The 23,808-nt window shown below is 37.1% G+C and overlaps 3 protein-coding genes across 4 annotated transcripts in view; all 3 read left to right on the forward strand.

The window, feature by feature from the left end:
- Positions 1–1,655: 1,655 nt before the first annotated feature.
- LOC108672033 lies at positions 1,656–15,012 on the forward strand. The gene is made up of 9 exons (XM_018159646.2): positions 1,656–1,708; positions 2,520–2,627; positions 7,775–10,102; positions 10,743–10,893; positions 11,818–11,949; positions 12,798–13,022; positions 13,471–13,632; positions 14,312–14,429; positions 14,975–15,012. The coding sequence occupies exons 3-9, from the start codon at positions 7,791–7,793 to the stop codon at positions 15,010–15,012; spliced, it is 3,138 nt and encodes a 1,045-aa protein (XP_018015135.1). The 5' UTR covers positions 1,656–1,708; positions 2,520–2,627; positions 7,775–7,790.
- A 513-nt stretch (positions 15,013–15,525) lies between these two features.
- LOC108672036 (zinc finger protein 726) lies at positions 15,526–18,002 on the forward strand. Its single transcript, XM_018159649.2, has 2 exons — positions 15,526–15,726; positions 16,144–18,002. Exons 1-2 carry the CDS (start codon positions 15,584–15,586, stop codon positions 16,988–16,990), a joined length of 990 nt encoding a protein of 329 aa, XP_018015138.1. The 5' UTR covers positions 15,526–15,583; the 3' UTR covers positions 16,991–18,002.
- A 3,386-nt stretch (positions 18,003–21,388) lies between these two features.
- The window catches only part of LOC108672047 (centaurin-gamma-1A), a 154,653-nt gene continuing 152,233 nt past the window's right edge, over positions 21,389–23,808 (forward strand). For both annotated transcript variants that reach the window (XM_047885528.1, XM_018159664.2), the window contains exon 1: positions 21,389–21,672. In XM_047885528.1, coding sequence (XP_047741484.1) covers positions 21,495–21,672 — 178 coding nt within the window. In that variant the 5' untranslated portion in view covers positions 21,389–21,494. The remainder of the gene's footprint in view (positions 21,673–23,808) is intronic.

The following is a 23,808-nucleotide window of genomic DNA, read 5'->3' on the forward strand; positions in this document are numbered from 1 at the left end:
AGATTTTGGCTATATAATTTATAACCTAGAATTCTGCAATTCCCCCATCGAAAAATGTGGCAAACTTAGGTTGAAAGTTATATGGAAATCTTTTATTGAAAAACGTCTTGCGATCCGTGGTTGTAGCGTACTGTTTGCGCCTCGGGGAATAAGAAATCTGCCGTGAGCTATTAATTTTAAACACAAATCAACCCGCAATGAAACGCCCCATGCGGCACCCAATCAGCGCAAATTGAGTCAGAAGCCAGCCCACAATACTCTTAATTCTGCATTAAATATTATCCGCTTCACGCCGCCAAATATTAGAGCGAATACCCAACAGTGCAATGACTGTCCACCACTAAACTCTACACCGAAGCAGCCCTTCGCACTCTTACTAGTGATCGAATTGTCCCAGCTTACAACGTACAGACCAATCAGCGTAGCTCCGTTGCGAAGTTGAATGAAACTGGCCTGGCACCACCAGGCGGGGAATCGAATAAACCTCCTGCACCAACTGGCCTGGTGGGCTCGTACTTCAAATAATGCGAAACCACTTCATTTCGTATAAAACACATTCAAACAAATTCTCGTATAAAAAACATTGACTTCATTTAATTTCGTTACTAGTATTGGCTAACAGGTTTGGTTTGCATAGTAAAGTTTGGTTCCAAGACCCATTGTCTTCTGATTTGATTAATAGTATTCGTAAGGATCGGTGCACGATTCACATAGTCCACCCGTCATTTTTGCTGAAGGCCACTTGGTCTAATTTAATGGATGTATTATTTATCGAGGCCAATAACATGACAGTCTAGAATTGTTGGAAGCTACATTATTCGAGGAAGAATCGCTTAAATTCATGGGAGCAGGCAGCGTTAGTCTTTGAAAGGCAACCGCTCGGTACCAACAACCTTGACGTTAGAAGATAAGAAATAGGTAGTATTGTATGCGATTTCTGTATTTTTTTTTTCAAGAAGAATAGTGTCGTGGGAGATCGTCGCGTGAAAGCAAATTCCCAATTGGTGGGCGTCCGAGGTGAAAACCGAGAATATGGCCTCGACGCCAAGGAAACTTTTTGGAGGCGCGCCAGATTTAAAGCTATTTTAGACGTCGGAGATGGGCACTCAAAGATGAAATTATTAAAATTTACTGGAAAATTATCCCTTACTATTTATCATAAATTATCCCTGTAATTCTATGTGATTAGCGGTAAGATCCTGCATGGACATAATATCTTGGATTGGTTTCCGTCTATTAGACATTCCAAAGCACTCGCGCAACAAAAAAAAAATCATCGTGGCAAAGCTTTTCATCGATCTTTAAATTTTCATGTCATCATTATGCGCATAAGAAATTTTGGCTCAGCATCATTTGCGAGAAAAATCTCATAGCATCGCTTTTATCGACGGTGTGTAACTTCCTTCAAACTGTTATCTCTGCGATAAGCGATGTTTGCTTTCTTAGGTTAATTAACATAGATAGTGTAAAGTGTAAACTGTAAACGATTATCCATTGTCATCGTTTTAGAGGACTAAAAAAAGAAAAGTTTGAGATATAGCTCTCACTGACCACCACAATTAAATTTTCATCCGCGGCGAAGGATAGTCAATCTTCTTACATCGCAGTCCACGATATCATCGGATTGAAATTGGGTCTGCAGCCTGCCTTGCAGGCGATTGGCGAAGGACGGGCAACGACGGCAGCGCTGCCGGGACTTTGAGTTTAAGTAGGCTAAGACGCTAAGTTACCAATAAGTAATAACCCTATTTGTGAGATCTAGAGGAGCTTTTATGTATTGTATTTGTTTATTAATTTTGATACTTAGCGCATGTGATACAGTGATAGTATCCTAATTCTGATACCTCTTTAAATAATTAGGTACTCGTACAGTACTCTGAAACGGTCTAAATTCCCTCGGGAGTCGGGGCTCTAGCGCTCGGTTCTGCTGCCACCGAATCCGACACTTCGAGGCTATTTCCTCTGGCTCTGGCCTCTTTTGGGTCTCACCTCTCTGGCATTAGCCATTAGACTGAATACTGGCTACTGCCAAGTGCAAGTGCCAACTGCCAAGAATGATTCAGCTGCAGTGGTGCCATAATGCGACCATAAACTGATAAACATAAAGCCTTAATAAAGAGAGTAGCCTGTAGGCCTACGCCTACGGTATCCTGGACTCTGGAGTATAAATGAAATATAATCAGTTTATCTAAGGATTCTAATCTACTTATGTCTTATTTAGCTATAACTTAAAGACTAATACCATAGTGACAAACCACAGATTTTTTAGAATCAGTTCATTTTAAATTTCCTCATTTACTCAAGATTTAAACCAATTTCTTATGTATGAAACTCAGAAACTGCAGGTATCCAGGATACTTTAGTGGTCTACATATAGGACTCAAAAATGAACTTGAGGGAGAGTCTAAAAAAAACTCTCTGCTTTGCCACTATGACTAATACTAATGGTGAATATAGTATAATACCTAAGTCTATTATTAATTTATTATACTATAATAGACTTATCAATTAACTTACAGGTCAAGTACGAGTCGGAGTACCTAACAAGTTTGACTTTGACTGACATCCCTGGACCCTGGAGGCTTGGAGCTGGACTAGGATATGTGATTTTTCTCCTTCAGGATTCAGTGAGTTCAGTCTTTAGTCTTTACTGTCCTTCTATAAGTTTCATTCTAATAAATGCATTGTGACTTGTGAGAGTGCGTGTAGCCGTGTATGCCATGGTCAGGAAGATGTGCCAGGTATGCGGGAATTTATTTTGTCATTTTAACGACCTGCGCGGTGCGCCGTACTATTTTCGTAAAAAAATGCGCCGTGCGCCGTACTTTAGAAAGCTTAAATAGTTCTACTATTTTAGTCGACAATACACGCAAGTATATTGACTACGCGAGTCGAACTGACAATAAGAAAATGTAAGACATGTCCGGGTTATTTCTGACTCTTCTGCTTGTCCGCCTTGTCGGATACGGAACGTACGGTGTAGCGGTTCGATCAACTGGGGTTCCACAAAACCTATGTGGATATGAGCCCCCTTACCCCATGAGACTATCCCACTCAAGATGATTAGACTGAATTTGGGACAATGAAAAACTGGTGAATACAAACACCCATATACTTAAGAAAGGTCCCAGGACCACTCCTGGAGCATAGCCAGAAGACAAGTTTGGTAGATCACTTCTGGCCAACTTTGCAGTCATACACAGGCACACACCCCCAGGCACACACCTCTTTGTACTCACCGGTCTAGTAGCCAGAATGCCGAGATGTCACTGACCGCAAGAGACTCCAGAAGGTGCACCGCCAGAGAACCAGAAACCTTGAGTACTGGGAAACAGCAAGATACTCACTATGCTTTGTAGTGAACAAAAAAAAAGATACTGGGAATGGCACAGGGTACATGAATTAAGGTTCCTAAACATTCACAAAGGCTTGGCTTCTATCCTACTTAGGCATAGGATCTTTTAGTCTACAATGCTCGAGTCAAAATGGTATGAGACTACTTGACTTCAAATATTTGAACATAGTTTTGGTTTGAACGCAAACAAACAAGATAACACTTAAACTACTTCTAGTCTGAAACCATCCAGGTTTAGTTCAATCTAGAACGTCAGGAACGGCAAGGTTCAAAGAGGCATGAATAAACAGCTGGCACAACCTGGACAGCCGAGCAACTAACTCCGCCTAAATACCACCTAACATTAATGTAACTAACTATTTTTTAATCACATGGACATTATCTAGTCAAAGTAAGGCTCTGGACTGGTGAAGTCAGGTTATTTCAAGCACCCATTCAAGTCATGGTCCCAATCAATGCAGTCAACAAGATGCATAGGCTCCTAACACTATGCAATTATCTACCCTAACTAGGGGACCATGAAAAGCGCATAGAAATGGCTAATGAGTTGGCTTGATATGAATGGTCAATTATGTAGTCAATTAGGGTATCATACAATTTGGTACAATATATATGAGCATGAGCACTGCACTCTTCAAGGAGTTCAGGTTAGTGAAGTGATGGTACTCAGGAGAGGAAGGTCACGAACTTGCAGTCAGGGACTCCAGATCTCCACAACAGCTTGGCAGCTGGGTCCCACACTGACTGCTCCTATCGAATTAACAAATACAACTCTTGAGTCCATTGCCTTTTATGGCAAATAAAGAGGACTCATACTTCAAGTGAATAAAGTTATGATTGAGATTAAATTTATCAAGCAGGTATTAAGCTTCAGCAAGAAGCAGGACAAGTACTCCATACAGTATAGCAAAAGGGAACACAAAGCATAACACAAGACTTAATGCTGTAATGCAAATGTCGAAATGTAAACACTCAAAGCAAAGAAACACTCACTAACTGTAATAGCAACCAAAGATTTACCAAGATCATAAGCCAAATTGGGTGCAATTTAGTTAAAGCATGAAAATGGGTAGGACAGGAAATTAATGCATCATATTACCAGTTCACTGCAACTCACCCTTAAGGAGCGTTGAAGTTGCTTAGGAAACAGGAGTATGTGGAAGAACCAGAGTATCGGCAGTTTGGCAAGCAGGATTGGGTTAACAATCACTTCAAGGTAAATTGGAATTCAGGCAAGGGATGCAGACATTGATAGACAATCAGGTGCAGATAGGCACAAGCTCAAGCATGACCATGCTGGTGCATGTTAAAGGTAGACTCTTTTTCACTGGTAATACTGGACACGTGTATTGGTAAAGCCAATAACAAAGATATATGTCTGAAACAAACACAGAAGAAACACACACATTATTAATAACAAAACAAAATTTAAACCACTTCTTCTAAGGGAGAAAACCAGATGATATTAGGAGGCATGACCTAGAAGTAAGAAAATACACTATGATACAATACAGCTAATGTTCTGCGGCCCTCTTCAACGGTAATCGTAAACTGCGGCTGTTATACATACGAAATGTAAACAGATGGTGTTCAGTGTTGCCATATGACTTCAGAGAAAATTTCTTCTAAAATAAAGTTCTAGATTTCTCATTCACCAAATTTCCGTATCAAGAAAAATCATATATTATTGAAAGATAATTAAAGGCATACTGTACTGAGTAATGTGAGACTTTGTGAGTATTAGGTCTGTTCCTCCACAAACTGCTCATGCGCGGCAGCGCGACGTAGAACTGATGGCCGGGATTGCGCGAACACATGCGCAAAGATAATTAATTTTCATTACATTGCGCCAACTGTGCACAGCAATAGCTTAAAAAAAGTGAAAATGCGTGGGAAATTTCACCGAAAACATACATCATCCTGAGTGTGGCGTGTATGTTATATCTTCCTTATTTGTAATATTTTTATGCTTACCTAGGCCTAGTTATTATTTGAATTTCAAAGTTCAAACTTGTTCAAAAACAAGTACCTATCTATTTTACAACACTTCTCTTTAACTTCACTTCTTGTTTGTCTGTTTGTGTGTCTGTCTGTCTGCTACAAATCTTATAATCGAAATTTGACACACTTCTACTTATCTTATCGATCTGAAATTTTGCACACTTGTGTAAAGTTGGAGACAATGCATGAATCACATGTCAAAATGAATGATTTTAAGAATTAAAAATTTTGTTTTCAATATGAAAAAAATTGAAAAAATAATTTTGTCAGCTACAAATCTTAACTGATATTTGACACACTTTTACCTGTCTAGTTGATCTGAAATTTTGCACACTTGTGTGAAGTCAGAGGCAATGCATGAATCAATTAATAGAATAAATAATTTTGGGAAAAATGTATAAATTAAAAAAATTTATATATATTAAAAATATTGAAAAATAAATTTTTTTAATATTCGAAAATTAAATGAGAAATTCATTGTACATCTGTAAGATTGGAGATACTGGATTCTTTGGAAGTGTTGTCTTTAAAAAGTAATTTTTAAACGTATATTTTAATATTTATGCCCAATCTGAAATGGCAAAAAAAAATCCAAAAATTTCAGTTGAAAACAAACATTTCATAAATTATCTTAGAAAATTGTAGGCAAAAATACAACATTTTACCACGTTTTTCTTGACTTCGTTTCATGTGTGTCTGTCATCAAAAATTCAAACCTTAATTTAGAGCACTTCTAAACATCCTAGTAAGTTGAAATTTGGCATGCATGTTTATGCTACCTAACAATTCAAGATTTGATCATTAGAAATAATAATTAAACAAATTTTTTTAAATAAAAATAAAATACGGTACTTAAAAAATTTTTTTTTTAAATCATGTTATTCTTGTGGACTAAAAAGTAGAAAATAAATTATGGCTCGCCCCAAAAAACGTGGGTTGGGCTTTACGTTCACCATCAAATTTCCAAAATTCGTGTCTTGTTGCTTTTCGCTTTAATCATAAATCTGCCCGACCCACGTTTTTTAGGGCGAGCCATAATTTATTTTCTACTTTTTAGTCCACAAGAAAAACATGTTTTTTTTAAAAAAGTTTTTTTAAGTATTTTATTTTCTCCTTTTTAGTCCTACATAATATTCATTTTATTTCAGTTGGCCATGCAAATGCACAAAAGAAAATTGTTTTCGAAGTTCTGTAGAAAATTGTATTCGAGGGGATACATTGGTGCATGTAATTTCATTTCATGCACCAATTGAATAAATTCCACGCATTTCATTGATTAAATACGCCTGGAAACATGCAACAAATTATTGATTATTGTATTGTCATTGGGAGCTGAGCTTCCTAAAAAGTTTCAGAGCGCTAGCTAGTGGAAAAGTTTGTGAAATATGGATTGCAAGATTTGATCATCACAGACGGACATGAAAGCGAGCTAAGAAAAACGTGGTAAAAACACTAAAAATTCACGGTTTAGAATTTTGAGTTTTTTCTCGAACATCCAGACTTGCCAACCCTGGAAAGTGGAAATTGATTTGAATTGCTAAAATTGCTAACTAAAATGTCTATGTATAAAAAGAAAAATGTTATGTAATGTTATGTAAGAGTAAATGTTTTTCGTTTTTGTCCGTTAAGAAAACGTGGTCAAGAGAAATAGAATAGAAATTCATAGTTTGGAATTGAGTTTTTTCTTGAACATCCACACTTGCGAACCCTGGAAATTGATTTAAATTGCTAAAATTGCTAACTTAAAAGTAGAAAATGAATAAATATAAAAATATTTTTAAAACCGTGTTTTTCTGGTTTTTTCAAAACTAAAAATAGTGAAATAAAACAAATAAAAAAAATTTTAAAAACCACATTTTCTTAACGGACAAAAAAGAAAAACATTTACTCTTACATAACATTACATTACATAACTTTAATGTTATGTTAGAGTTAATGTTTTTCTTTTTTGTCCGTTAAGAAAACGTGGTTTTTAAAAGTTTTTTTTATTTGTTTTATTTCTTATATTGTACTGAACAATATTATTATATTGTTCTTATATTACTGAAATCTTTCATTGTTACTGACAAATGATTTGTCAGTTTAAACATTAAACTGGGATATAATATGGCATTTAAGTGGGTATTTGTTTATAAAGACCATATAGTCCTTGTCAGAAGTTAGTACTAGGAGTTTCAGGGTTCTATCACAGCATAATAACTATGAAGCTATTTCAATTTGACTAGTAAGTGTTAATTATTTTTGTTTATGAAATAATTATTCCCAAATACCAATTGAAGGCCAGTGACATAGGTGCCATGGCAATTTAAGTTCCAGTTACAATATATGACTTGGAATGTTTAGTATTAAGAAATTAGCCTTAAATTAATTTGAAAATTTTTATATTATATTGAGAATTATAGCTAGTTACATTTGCAGGTTCAGCCAATCAGCTATGGCATTCAACGCATTAGCAAGATTGCCCAATTCTTCTGTGGGACCAGATGTTTGCAGCAAAAGTAGCAATGATACTGACAAGAATGATATGCTATCGCATCACCCATCATGTCAAGATCCTACGTCAATGACTCTCAACGTTGATGATTTATATTCTTCTCAAACCCCAGAAAAATCTCATCACTCATGTTTATTGCCAAAGATCAAAGAGGCCAAAGAACTTCAGGGAATAATGCTCAGTGACAGTGACTTGTATTGCAGTGGTGTGGACCCTGGACCTATTGATGTTGGAAATTCAGTGAACAGTGTTTCTATGTCTAGTTCTATGATGGTTATGATGAACACTGCTTCAAGTTCTGGAAATGATTACAGCATGTTGCCTAATTTTGATTCAAGTTTGTCTCATGTGAATAACATGAACATATTGAGTCTTCCAAATATATTCCACACGTCAGAAACTGACAGTGAAGTTGCCCTAACTCTGGCAAGTTTAGGGGACCCTAAAAATGAAAAGCTTGAGCAGTCAGCTGCAGTGGTAGAAAATTTTGCTGGTGATAACATAGAAAAAACACTGTCAAATGGATTAACTGATAATATCTCATCTCTCAATTCAAATGCTACTGAATCATGCATTTCAAACACTGTCAACAATCAAACTTTTCAGAAGAAAGATTATTTTTCTTCAGCTTCAGAAAATGTTATTCATAAGTCAATTCTAAGCTCAGATCAGATGTCATCTGACAAAGTTTCTTCAGTGGAACCAACACTTGTACTGAGGAGCAGAAGAGCCAGAGGATCTGCTTGTAGCAATCAACAACGACAACACAATTTCCCAGACCCTGAACGAATTAGTCGGAAACGTCGTAAAAAGGATGCCAGTAGCAAACACACTTTAGAGAAAATTCCGCTTCAAGTAACTGATGTAATATCAAAAAATACAGGAGCAACACCGCATGTACTTCATACCAGCTCTAGTCAAATGGGAGATACTTTGATAGAAGATACTCATTTATATTGTCAACTACAAAACCAATTGCCAACAAGTAAAGACTCTAGCAGCACATTGAATTCCACTGAGAAGCTCTATTTTCTTGGGAAAGAATTTTCTTTTTCAGAATCCCAGCTTTCTCCACTGGAGGCAGCCAATGATCAGAAGCAGCTTCATAACTTGAATAAAGAACCACGTTCTGATGACTTGAGTTCCTTGCAATCATCAAAGAGCACAGCTGAACCATCGTCAGTTTGTGTTGATTCAAATGTTGAAGATTCCCATCTGGATACTTTTTCAAATGTAATGCTTGCAGCCAATTCCATTTTAGATGGGCACTTTAGCAGCCAAAAAACAGTAGAAAGTGTCAATATTTACAATCAGGATGGCAGAGTTTTTCAACGATATCATCCCAATTCTTCTGGCATCCACTCGAGTGCAAACAGTACTCAAGTTTTGCCCTCTTCTGTATTTTCTCTTCCTAGTAGCACAACCTTGATACATCCAACAGTAGCACCTTGTTATGCTGTCAATTGCAGTGTTGAACAAAATTCTGATTTTACCACATCAAATGATGTTCGCATATCTGCTGTTCAATGTCCCATGGGCACTACAGATATAAATGTTTTTGCTTCAAATAAAAATGAGTTTGCATCATCTTTGAACGCTTATCCTCACACTTCTGTGTCCCAAACTCCACAGTCATTTCCATTGATTTCCAGCACATTCACCTCAACTTCAAACTCATTTACATCTTTAAATTCATTAGTTCCATCCTCTAACAACCTAGGTCAGAACAAACTAGGAGGTGATCATTTCTTCAGTTTGCAGTCATCAGATTTTCAAGGTCCTAATTGTTTACAGTCATCCGGATCAGCACAGTCTGTACCAACAGTCACCCAATCTTTTTCTAACAGCTCCACTTCCTACTTGCCTGTTGCTCACACACAGAACACATTTTCACATACTCTTTATGAATCCAACACAAGTGCTACTGCTGAAACTCTTCCACAAGTAGAACAAGGTGCCTCCAAAAGTGTTAGTTGCAGCTATAGTAATGCCATTAATGGTGAAGCAACACTCCAAAATTCTTCAAACACAGGCAAAAATGAGCAAGCGCAAGTTATTAGTAACTCAAGAGAAAAAGTAATTGGTGAAAGTGGTGGGTTGGCTACAGTACTCCTGCTTCCTGTCACGTCTGCCGGGATTAGTGAAAAGGAAAACTTACTGGGACAGCTGCTGAAGGCATCAGAACACTGTGAGCCAGCCTCCCTCATCCCAGCAGGTGTCGTCAATGATGTTATTCCTGCAGTAGGATACAGGTACAAATATATTTAGTATATATATATCTAAGTCTACCGTTGATTGATGTACAAAACAAGACACACTTATCTTATTTTTTCCCTAAGACATTGTATTTTTGCCATAGCTGAAAATATAGCTGGATATCCAAGCCTGAATGTTGACTTCATTTTATTTTATAAACATAGTTATGCTGCATTGTGTTGGCCTTACTATTTCTCTATAAATTCCTTCTTTATATTCACTTCAAATATATAAGCATCATGTTACTGCGCTAGTGGATGGATATTAATCTTTATTTGTCTTATTTTCTTGTAGGTACTATATTACCGGTAATGAAGGTATCAATGTATATTGTGATCGCATCACATCTCTGAAATTTTTAACAGGACAGAACTAGCAGAATTTTGAATGAATTCTTATTAAATGAGTTCTATTGCTCATTCCTGATGCAGGCGAGCTACTGAGGCAAATATATCTTAATGTGAAACTTTCAACATGTTTGAATATTTAATAGAATTGAATAGAAGTGTCGGCACTAAAGAAATAGACCCATGGCCTGTTGCCGATTCGGTTCTTGAACTTTTCGTGAATTGATTCACAAGGGATCCGGCCTTTGGAACCCGATCTTTCCATAACTTGATATTGTAAAATTTACAGAATCTTGGAAGTCTCCAACTTGAGCGAGATGATGAGAAGCATGCACTGCTGTTCAGGCAGCAGCGTCCCAGGCACCATCGTCATACAGGAGCGAGCCTCTCTTCGAGAAGGAGCTGTGTCTCAGCTCTCTGTAATATGTACAGCATGCCAGGTCTGTTCAGATGTGCTATGTACAGTACAGTATGTCAGATGTGCCATGTACAGCATGTCAGGTCTGTTCAGATGTGCTATGTACAGTACAGTATGTCAGATGTGCTATGTACAGTATGTCAGGTCTGTTCAGATGTGCTATGTACAGTACAGTATGTCAGATGTGCTATGTACAGTATGTCAGGTCTGTTCAGATGTGCTATGTACAGTACAGTATGTCAGATGTGCTATGTACAGTATGTCAGACGTGCTATGTACAGTATGTCAGACGTGCTATGTACAGTATGTAAGACGTGCTATGTACAGTATGTCTGGTTTGCTCATGTGTGACATGTGCAGCATGGGAGGTTTGTTCAAATGTGCTAGGTGCCATTTGTTCAGATGTAATATGTACAGCATATCGGGTTTGTTCATAGTTATGTCAGAGCTAACAACATTAATAATAAATCATCATTATTATAGGCTTGAAATTCATTGGTTAATACAGCTAAAATACAATTCATGCAGCTAGTTAATATCAAATTCAGTTGTTGTTGTTGTTGTAATTGCCCATCCTGGTAGTGGCGACTAGGGAGGGGGGTGATAGGTCAGTTTTTCCGGGCACTCGGTGCCACTGGTAGTTCTATGACCATCACTGGCTCGCTGACCCGCCAGAACCATTTTATTGCATTACACAACACCCTGGACAAGCCAGGTACCCATTTATCAACCAGAGTTGGATGAATGGCTGAGTTGACCATGAGCTGAGCTTCCCGGCAGAACTTGTCCTCAGTGGGACTCGAACCCGGGAGCTGGGTGCGAGAGACAGTCTCTCACCACTGCACCACCACAGCTCATATCAAATTCAGTCACTTCACATACTTTTCTATAATTTTAATAATAGATAATTAAAACACAATAGAATTAATGACATTTCTATTCACAGGAGGGAACTGTGTGTGCAACCAGCAATCGTGTTGCAAGTGACGGCAGCGCCGCAGCAGCGCCAGGGTCGGCATGGGACATCAACTTACGCGTGCAGCAACTCGCTCAAGAATTTGGCCTTACTGAGCATCAGGTGCAAATATTAACTTGTGTAAGGTGTTGCTGCAATAACCAATTAACAATAAGTACTTATATTATCAGTCTGCTTATATCGCAAGTTCACAAGGAATTTTTCGATATAATGTTAGGTCTTATTTTTTCGATATAATGTTAGGTCTTTTTTAGGTTTTATGTCTGTCTTACAATTTTGATATAATAATATGATTTTATTCATTTTTAGTTTTTCGAACTGATGATGGAGCTGGACTCCGAAACGTTTTCAGTATCGATATGGTGAATTTGCTTGGTGTTTTCTTTGCTTTTAAATCAATTAACAACAGCGTTGCCTGTGATATCTTACAGGATACCTGTAAGAAATCTCATGGGTATCCTTGAAGGTATCTAATGGAAACCCATGAGATCAAGAACTGAGTACCATGATGTGACAATATAATATTTTGCCAATAATAACTCATTCATTGATCTTATAGTCTGGAATTTGGTGTCATTGCTGTACAATTGTATTTTGGTTTAATTTAAATTTAACATTCTCATTATAAAAAATTCTAGTGTTAATAAAATCTATCAATCATTTTGTGTAATTAAATCTTCAACAATGTAATGTGCAATTACAACTTGTAACTTGACGTACTCACGTTGTTTCTGCTTAACATGAACAGAAACCTATTACATATAACATGTGAACAGACACCTATTACATATAACAAATGAACATAAATCTATTACATATAACAAATGAACAGAAACCTATTACATATAACACATGACCAGAAACCTATTACATGTAACTTATGAACAGAAACCTAGAAACCTATATGGTTGTTTCTAATGGAACTTCAACCATGTGCTTTCTTCCGTCAGGTTCAAAGAATGTTAGAAATTCTCGGTATATTTTATCGTCCCTGTGACCCTCCAACGATCGCCGACCCTCGTTCCTCTAGCAATGCTGACAGCAGCCTAAGATGTGAGGGTGTGCCTGCTGGAAATGCTGATATTAGTGCTGCTCACACCGAACAAAACACTGATGGTGTCACTCTCACCTCCAGACGAACTGCCAGCCATAAAACAGCCGAGTTGAAGTTTGAGGTGCGGTACCGACTTGTTTTCAGAGTTATAACGTTCTTAGCGCATTTTCTCATTTATGGAAATAATGCACTATTGTGCGCACCATGTCCTTCTGTCTGTCCGTCCGTGACCTCAAGTTTTCGTCGACGAGAAAATGCGCTCTCTGTCACTCACTGCAGTGAGTACTGAGTTATATTTTTAAATACTTTATCATTCAAGATAGTTGGGTTTACAGCAGTATATAAGAGCGAGTACTTTAGGATAAACTATTATAAAGAGACATAACTAAACCTATTGCAAATCGGTAAATATATATGGCGTACAGCCTGCTGTTATTAGAGAATACATTTTTATTCAAGTATACCTTTTTTGCCTTGTAAAATGCCTCATCTCCTTCCATAATTTGGTTTCAGACGTCAAGATCTAGTAATTTATTATATTATCGTTATGAAAAAAATTATTTGTGCAGTCTCTACAAAATCTGAGTGTGAGCAACAACAACACAAACAACAACGGCGGCGCCTGCACTAAAACTAGCAAAAAGAAAACAAAGAAGAACAAGAAATCTTCTCCTGCAGAACCCAAGCCTAAGACCATATCCTGCACCGAGTGCCCGGCCAAGTTTGCTGCTGTAATAAATGTTACTTATTTATTTTATTTATTTATGTATTATTTCTCATATAATAAATAAAGCAGGACTAAATTCATTGTTAAGAAGAGCTAATATTTATTTGTTTGACACTAGTTTTTTCTTGTAGTGTTGGGGGAAATTTTATTTTCTTTGATGGTTGAAAGTTTTGTCTCGAAAAAGATTATTTTTTATCGTTCTCATCACGCAGTAAGATTTTACTGATGTAAATAACCAAATTTGTAGGAAAATCATAGTTTTCTTTTATGCGTTTGCTGGTTTGAACATTTTGATTGCCGTTTCTAAGCGATACTTGCCTTTTCCTTTTATTATTGATGATAACTTAGGTTTTTTGAACATTTGGAATGAGATGTATTGTTTAGTGAAATGCAAAAGGACACGGGATAAATGCATATTTATCTCATAGACTTGCACCCTACGTAATCACCTGTAATTTATTGGAATCGCCTAAACTTTCAGTCATATTTAAATTTACATTTTTGAACGCGAAAATTCATTACCTACACAATTTCAGGTTATGTTATTATTGAACATTTATTATCATGTTAATTTTTTAATTAATTCTTGTAATAATTATTGAAGACCGTGTATTCTGGTAATGGAAATTTAGGCCCAAAAGTCATATGAAGTAATTTCCCTAATTTTGCACTTACTTTTGCAGCTAAACCACCTGAAGAAGCACGCGCTGTCGCACAACCTTGCCCAGCACACGTGTCCGTACTGCCACTCCTACTTCAAGAAGCCGTACAACCTCAGGGAACACATCAAGAAACATCAAAGTAGGTTACATTGTGAGACCTCCCACCCCCTGTGGGTGATGATTAATTTGTGACTCTGAATAATTGAGACCTCCCACCCCCTGTGGGTGATGATTAATTTGAGACTCTGAATAATTGAGACCTCCCACCCCTTGTGGGTGATGATTAATTTGTGACTTTGAATAATTGAGACCTCCCACCCCTTGTGGGTGATGATTAATTTGAGACTAACACATTCCAATATTTCAATACATATTTCTAGACATATTCCAATATTTCAATACGTATTTCTAGACATATTTCAATACATTTTTCTAGACATTTAAATTTTCTTGTTTCTTGGACAATTATTTCTTAAGTAAAGCAGGCATTGTTCTGGAGTCTAAGGCAAATTTAAATGAATTTGACGTTTTTATCAAGATTCATGATCAATGGTCCATTGAACAATCTCGCAAATTCCTCTTTAAAACTTTTTGTATGCTGTAGAGACCTCGTTGCTTGGTTATTGACAGGGACTTTCAATAATTACTTATAATAAATTTAATTTTTAGTTGATTTGTTAACAGGTTACATCTTGCAGGCAAAGAATGCTATGTTAGATTAATGAATTATATATGACTATGACTGATAGATTGATGATACTGGCTTACTTTCGAATTGGTTCGTCGATATTTAGGTAAATTTGAATGAATGTAAATATATTTTTTGCCAATCAGTGACTGAGTGATTAAATATTAAATGTATAGAGTAACTTATGAATGCTTTAATTGACTTGTACATGTATCTATTAACTAACGAGTGCATTCATAAACTAATGAGTATATTGATTAACTAATGAGTGCATTGATAAAATAATAAATAAATTGATTAAATAATACATGTAAGGATTAACTAATGAGTGTATTGACAAGATAATAAATAATTGATCAAATAATACATGTTTTGAGTAACTGATGAGTGCATTGATGAAATAAGAAATAAATTGATTGAATAATACATATATTGAGTAACTGATGAGTGCATTGATAATACAATCAATAAATTGATTAAATAATACATGTAGTGATTAACTTTTAAATATATATAAATAATATTACACTGCCTTTCACAGGAAGGAGTTTGTATGCACCGAGTGTCCGCGTTCTTTCTACCGCCGCATTCATTTCCGGGACCACATGCGCATGCACACGCGAGAGCGTCCCTACTCCTGCGAGGTGTGCCACAAGCGCTTCATATGGCGGGACAGCGTCAAGAAACATATGGAGACACACATCACTGCTGCCAAATACAGCTGTCGGCTGTGTGGCAAGTGGTTCAGGTCTGTATATCTGTTTTGCAAGTTGTTCAGGTCTGTATATCTGTGTGGCAAGTGGTTCAGGTCTGTATATCTGTGTGGCAAGTGGTTCAGGTCTGTATATCTGTGTGGTAAGCGGTTCAGGTCTGTATATCTGTGTGGCCAGTGGTTCAGGTCTGTATATCTGTGTGACAAGTGACTCGGGTCTATATATCTGTGTGGCTAGTGGTTCAGATTCATAAGTTTTTTCAGTATGTAATTCGTAAAATGAACTGATTTGAGAAAGCGTGAAAGCCAAGAGTAATGTCCGAATTTAAATGGCCACTTTTGGTATCATCTACAGAAATGTTAGCAACTCCCGTATGTGCTTGAAGTTGATAGTATCGTGACGTATCTTTTATTTATGGGTGATACCGAATTTAACTGGCGTTCATTTTTCAGGTGGCTTCAGGGAATCAGGCAGCATCTGCAGCAGCAACACAAGCTCAAAAAATGTGATGTAGAGGCACAAGTCCTCAACGGAGGACCGTCTGCACTCTTCCAAAAACACCCGCAGGATCAGTTTTTTCATAACGACCCGAGCAGAACCATTACGGCGGATCCGTCAGACACTATGGCTGCTCATCCACTTCAGCAACAACATACGAATTCCGCTGTGGAAGCTTCAAACCATCCAGGAATCTTAATCCGACTTGAAGATGATTTATCAATTGCAAATAATTCTGGGGAATATATCTGTGGGGAGAAACAGAACGAAGTACAAGAAGCTGTGAGGTCGATACAGATTCTCGAGCCGCAGTCCTCGCCTCCAGCCTCACATGAAATTCTCCATGGCGTCTCAGACCAAAGCGAAGCTCTGCCTATCCAACCAGGAGAGCGGCTTGATGTTGAAGCAATATATCTGGTTGAAAATGAAGAATCGCATCCAAATAATACTACTTTATTGGATGAAAACCCACGTGAGTCTACGGACAAGTCGGATTTAAACAGACCTCTTCGTAGCTTGCAGTCCATAGAACAAGATCAGTCTAGAGATTATGATAACTTGATATTAGATGCTCAGACTGGATCTGCGAATTCCAAAGAATGGCGACCACGATATTTTGTGCATGAAAACTCAACCTGTAATGTTGAATCTTCCTCATCTAATACCAACCAAAGAGAAGGGAATGTTTCTTCAAACGTCATAACTACCGAGTCTCAAAACAGCTCCATGTTGCCCTGCAATGTCATATATGATAACGTCCAACAACGAACTTCTTCAAACAACCCTGATTTAACTTCCTGAAGATTGTATTTATTTGGCTAGTTATCGCCTACGAACTGATCTTCAGAGAATTTTTACGTTGCGATCATCATTTATGTTAAGGATTCACGCGATTGACCGAACCATTGCCATCTCGTGAAACATAGCAGCTATAACGTTACCACATAGTTAGCATCTTTATTACCGCATAATTTTTCATGATTCAATGCAATTATTTTCCCCATTGTTTGCGTTGTTCAAATGTATTTAGTTGTGTCTTTGAAAAATTGATGAGAACATTCCTGAAATATGCCATTATTTCGGACATTCCATGCCGAAAATTGAAGTAACTCTTTTTGAAAGTTATTTGTTTCCTCCGGTTCTAATTTTGATAGTTATTGTTGTATAAGATTATGTGTATTTAATTTTTGCAAAGCATAGAAATTTAGTAAAAATGGTTTCATTCTGAATTTTATTATATTTCATATGCCGAAACGGAAGTATTTGTACAATAATCTGAACTGAAAGAGAATTTCAGAAATTATTGAGGACGCTGCTTAATGCACTGCGGGGCGGAGTGGTGGGGTTGGACCTCCTAGGAATGATGGAGGTGATCACGCCACACTGCGCGATAATAAGAGATACCTAAATCTTTATCTTAAATCCTTAATTAAACCCCAGATTCTTAATGATTGCAAGTCAAATTCCCAGCTAACTAAGGGAAGCCATACTGCTTCAGTGTAAATAAAACCTCAGTTCCTGCTAGGGTTTATTATTTCCAAACGGAAACTTTTACACTTTTTAACACAAGTCAGTCTGTATTTTATTTACTTAACTGTCATCGCGGTGCGTGATGTCATAGGTTATTACAATGTTAAACTAAATCGATATCAGCCCATTATTGCATGTGCCTAGGCCAACTTTGTACTGCAGATACAACTGCCTAGGCCGGTAGGCCCATTATTGTATCTGCAGCCAAGCTTGTTAAATTATATTGTCATACGTCGGTACGTGTGTAGCTTGATTAGAATAGAATAGAAGTGTCGGCACTGAAGAAATAGGCCCATGGCCTGTTGCCGATTCTTGAATTTTTCGTGACTTGATTCACAAGGGATCCGACCTTTGGAACCCGATCTTTCCATAAATGACGATTGATTGAGATAGCTGCTGGACTTATTGCCTGGTCCGTAATCTGCTAGGCATTGGTTACAACATGGTTGTGTGTCAATATTTCCAGACTAGTAGTTGTGACTTAGAATTTTCTTGTTCGAACAAGATCAGCATACGCGCGTATAACGAGTCGGAACCGACTGAATTTAGTATAATTGGACGTGTCGCTAGTTTCCTTATTGTATTTTTTTTTTAATTTTAATGATTGTCGTGAAATGCGTGTGGGTAAGAAAAGATGATTCTATAATCGCTTGCATTTCAAAGTTGAATTTTGTATTGAATTATTTGTACATACCATGAAGATGGCTGTGAGATTTATTGAATAAATCGATGAATCGTTTTATTCTTTAATTGTAAAACTGTATCAACTAATGTATAATTATATTGTTCAACAAATCATTTGTTACGGTTGCTACACGGGAAGAAATATTAAAATTTGAAATAATAGAATTTCCTCAATTAACATTTTGACACCAGTCAAGTATTATGTTACTTCTAATTATGGGCTGAATGCCTGTATGTTATTGTTTTTTCCCGTACGCCTTTGAATTTATTTATTTATTTTTTATTTTCATGAAGAAGATTAATCTGATTAAATTGCTACCCAGAAGCACAGCAACTCCGATAACACTGTAGAGACCTGAGGTCGTACTATTAAATCTCGCCCATGAACATGTAGCGGCCTAAGTACATATATGTAACGACCCAAGTACACGTAGCGGCCCAAATACACGTAGCGGCCTCAGTATATGTAACGACCCAAGTACACGTAGCGGCCCAAATACACGTAGCACGATATCGCCCCCCTAGGGGCGATGGAAAGATTTTGGGGGGCGGTAAGGAAGAAGAGGGCGTTTGGGGGGCGATAGGGGGGCGGTAGTCCGAAGTAAGAAGTTCGAACGTTTGTTTGACGATTTGTACACAACACGTGCAGCACATGACTTCCAGCGATGGGTTTTTCACCCAGATCTGTTTTTTAACCTCTCTTGGGTTTACGTCTAGGACAAATTAACGGCCAGACTCTCGGCCGATCTCACGGCCAATTTCCAATTCAATGTTCGAGTAATATCTCTCAAACTAATGAACTTAACTCGATGAAACTTGGTACGCGTATTCATTAGGACCTAACGGTAATGTTAAGCTCGTGAATTTTTTTTATTTTGCCTTCATTTGTTTTTGCCATAGTTATATGACAATACGAGCCGAAATTCACAGTACCGGGTAATCAAGAAATTTTTTCCAAACTATTGAGCAGATTCTAGCGAAATTTTGAATTTACATTTTACAGTCCTTACTACCAAACGTTAATAATTAGCTCATGAAAATTTATTCGATTGTGCCATTATTCGCGAGTTTTTTTTCATTTCACCTTCATTCGTGATTTAAACAGCAATGCGTGCTTAAATTCGCAGTAATCAAGAAATTCCTTCCAAAACTACTGAATTGATTTGAACGAAACTTAGTATTTAAATACCTAACCTCAGCAACGGTGATGTTTAGCTCGCTACAATTTTTCCGTTTTGCCTTCGTTTGCGAGTTGTACGGCTATACGTATTCGGATATACGTAAACGGCTCTTGGTTAAACCGGCCGGTAGAAAAGCCGGTCGTTCCTCCTATATCTGTATAACTCGCGAACGAAAGCAAACTAGAAAAATTGTCACGAGCTAAACATCACCGTTGAGAGGTTAGGTATTTATATACAAAGTTTTGTTGAAATCTGTTCAGTAGTTTAGAAGAAATTTCTTGATCGCCGCTAATGTAAGCGACAAATTATCCGGCGATACGGGCCGAATATAATGAAATGTGAAATCAAGAATGACTGTGAAATGAAAAAAAAACTCGCAAACAAAGGTAAAATCGAAAATTTTTAAAAGCCAAAAAAGTCAACGCTTGGTAGTTAGGAATGTATAATCAAATTTTCGTTCAAATCTGTTCAGTAGTTTGGAAGAAATTCTTTGATCACTGCGAATTTCGGCCTTTATCGCAATATAACTCACGAATGAATGTGAAATTTAAAATTTTTTACGAGCTAAAAATCAACGTTAGGTATCCCGGCTTGTTCCAAGTTACCTTGAGCTGCGTTCATTAGTTTGGGAGATATTACTTGATAATTGAATTTGGAGATTGGTCGTTCGACCGGCCACGAGTCCGGCCGTGAATATGCCCGAGACGTCCTAGGTTTCTAGTGCTGAAACAGTTAAAACGGCATAAAAACATATTGGTTCACTAAATGGGGTTCTATTTGTGAAATACACATTTGTGTTTAACTTTTGTCTATTAAAATTGCAGCGTACTAAATTTCAAGAAAGAGGCGTATGTTTTTATATATGTCTGTGGGGGGCGCTAGAAGTGCACTAGGGAGTCAAAGGGGGCGCCAGCCTGAAAAAGTTTGGGAACCACTGCACTAGAGCATGGTCAAAATAAGAACTTCTTGCCGAAAAAAAAAACAAAAAAAAAAGAGTGAAGAGAGCTTGAGACTCGTGCTGCACCCCACTGATGTGCTTAAGTTCTTCATCGCTTAAATGGACCGCATACATTGACCTAGATCTACGACTGTTAAGAGGATTGTTCGCTTTGACGCAACCAATAATTAGAGTATTTGGTCATACAAGCCTAAACTCGGGGGCATGATGTACTGCTTTTGTTTCTATCTTGTAAGTCTATAAGGTAAACAAATTCAAAACAATGAACATGCTGGTCCGAATTTCCAATTCCTCGCAATACCATACTCGAGGCTATCTTAAGCTGTCATGCTCAATCGGAGTATGCGTGCAAGTACCGTCATTCTGAGATGTTGTATGTGAAGTTGGGATGGCTTCTTGAAAAGGATGTGAATTAATTATGAAATTGGGAATAGGCTGGCCTTTCAACAGGCACTCCTCTTCATGTGAATAGGTTTGTTGAACCTGAAATTTGAAGCATCGGTTAACAACATCAAAACATGAATTTAAAAGCTCAATATAAATTTACAATATAATTTCTATCTCCCACGATAAAACACTGGATTTTTATAGTTACATATATTGAAACAGAGTAGAAAGTTAAATTTTAGTAGGAACAATATATTATTCCAAAACATAGATCCGATAAAATACCAGAATGAAATTTTCAATATCTAACATAAAGCATCAAAATAAACATTATCAAAGAATATTTTTGTAGATGATCCATATTTTTATCACCCAAATTCTAGTTTACATATTTTTTCACTCCTCACAGGGTTTGTTTATGAAGCATCTCTTTTGACCATTTACCATTGCCATCTTTGAGGGGAGTGCAGCCTTGTGACGGGTGTCATCGCTGTAATGTCATATGAATGTGTCGTGTGAGTAGATAGTGAACAATTTCACGGACCCTCATGTCTCAAGTGCATAAATGAGTATGAATAACAGACAATTACAACCGTTTGTGAGCAGTTCTGCTGCTATTAGGCAAGAAATTCAGCGATTCGAATCAGTTCATCCCAGCATTTATGCTATATACGATATTATAGAGCTCATTCCAGATCCGCTATTGGCACAACAAATTCGTGAACATGTCGTTTGCATAGAAGGTATGTAACAGTATATTTATATTTCTTGATTTGTGATAATTTAACCCATTAAGCCAATTTTTTCTTTTATTTCAAAGACTGAAAGTTATTTGCAAGAATAAACTCAATTGTAGCCGAGTTCAACTATCTTGAGTATTAGATTAGAATAGAAATGTTGGCGCTGAAGAAATAGGCCTATAGCCTGCTGCCTATTCTTGAACAGGTTGAACTTTTCATGACTTGATTCACAAGGGATCCGGCCATTGGAACCCGATCTTTCCATAACTGACAGTGACAATTGATTGAGATAGCTGCTGGACTTATTGCCTGGTCTGCAATTTGCTAGGCATTTTAAATTTAGGACTGAACATATGCTCCTGCAGTCCTGCATAGCCTCATCTAGTCTAGCTGGCAAATGGGGTAATAAGGAAAAGGTGGGGCAAATTGAGACAGGCATTCCACATTTTGTAGAAATGTTGTAGCAGCTAAACTAATCGAAATATTGCTAAACTAAAAATAGTAGCAGAAATTCTAACTATCAATCATTCAATGTAGCATTTACTATCAATGTAGCATAGGGTAAACGCGGTATATTCCGACATTGTAGGTAATTCCGTCACCTCTCCAGCTTTTCCTTTATATTGAGCTTTGTTTTAGTTCCATGCATTCATTGATGGTTGAAATGGTGACGTCATACATTTGCGTGTCGAAATACTGCAAAAACACTAGGTCTTGGCCATCTAGTGGGAAAATATTGAGATTCAAAGAGAGACAATGCATGACACCACGTGTCAAATATTGCCACACAAAGTGATGGAATATAGGGATTTGGTAGGTTTCCATTCTAAAGGCTTTTTAATAAATATGGCAACATTTTGTGACGTTTCATTGTTGCTGACGCGTAGTGAAGATTTTTGAGAGTCATGTGAAGGCAACAGAACTTACGTAACGCATACGGTTTTTTTTATAGTTTTTCATTTCTCGATGCGTGCTTAATGTGTCGGAATATACCGCGTTTACCCTACAGCAAATTGAGAAATCATACATTCTTGGATTACCACCTCTAAAAAACCTCTGAAAAAGTGTGCAAAGTGAGGTTATGGAAAAGTACATTGTCTAAGATCTGCAGCAAAAAATATTTGTTGTATTACAAAATTTCACTTGCATAAATTGCAAACAGGTGTTGGCTCAGGCTTACAAATGTGTTTGTCTGAATTTGCATATCTCGTTCCAAGTAAATTGCTGCCATTTCTGCACGATGGGGTAATAAGGGACCCAGACACTCCCCCTCCAGGTTAATAAGGTAGACCCTGAAAACGCATTTATAGTAGAACCTCAGTTAGCAAAGGCTCCAGTTAATCAAAAAATCAGTTAACAACAAAAAAATTTCGATTACATTTACCTTGCTCTGCTGAAAGAATTTACTAACCAAAAAATTAATGCATCAGCAGTCATCACAAAATTGTGCAGAGAATGTCATAGGTAGAATTGTGCACCAGGCAACATAAAATGAAAAGTAATTAACCCAAACTATGATTTATTCATCCAAAAATATGATGATTGTCACTAGAACATTCCTTTCTGTTTCAGGCATGTTTTTATGATCTTTTTAGCACATTTTCTCTTTATGGAAAAAATGCACTATTGTGCTCGCTATGTCCGTCTGTCTGTCTGTTCGTCCGTTTGTCCGTGACTTCACGTTTTCGTTGACGAGACGAAAGTTTTAGTTTAGTTTTTAGTTTAATTTTAGTTTTTAGTTTAGTTTTTAGTTTAGTTTCCAGCTTTTAGTCTAGTTTTTAGCACATTTCCTCATTTATGGAAAAAATGCACTATTGTGCTTGCCATGTCCGTCTGCCTGTCTGTCTGTCCATGACTTCACGTTTTTGCCGACAAGAAAATGCGCTCTCTGTCACTCACTGCAGTGATTACTGAGTTATATTTTTTTGTTATAGTGAATTACTTTGACCCAATTGAAATGGAGTGAAATTACAAGCCATCCGGTAAGCTTACACATACAGAAAAGTGTAATATGGCTGCTGGTATAAAGCTTGCAGTGGACAAGGTCATTGTAAATGCTCAATGGCACATTCATGGATATGGTAATATATGGATATAGTAATATCATGTCAATAAATGGAAAACAAGTAAAAATTACAG

Source organism: Hyalella azteca, unplaced genomic scaffold (assembly GCF_000764305.2).
Source record: "Hyalella azteca isolate HAZT.00-mixed unplaced genomic scaffold, Hazt_2.0.2 contig2316, whole genome shotgun sequence".
NCBI lineage: Eukaryota > Metazoa > Arthropoda > Malacostraca > Amphipoda > Hyalellidae > Hyalella > Hyalella azteca.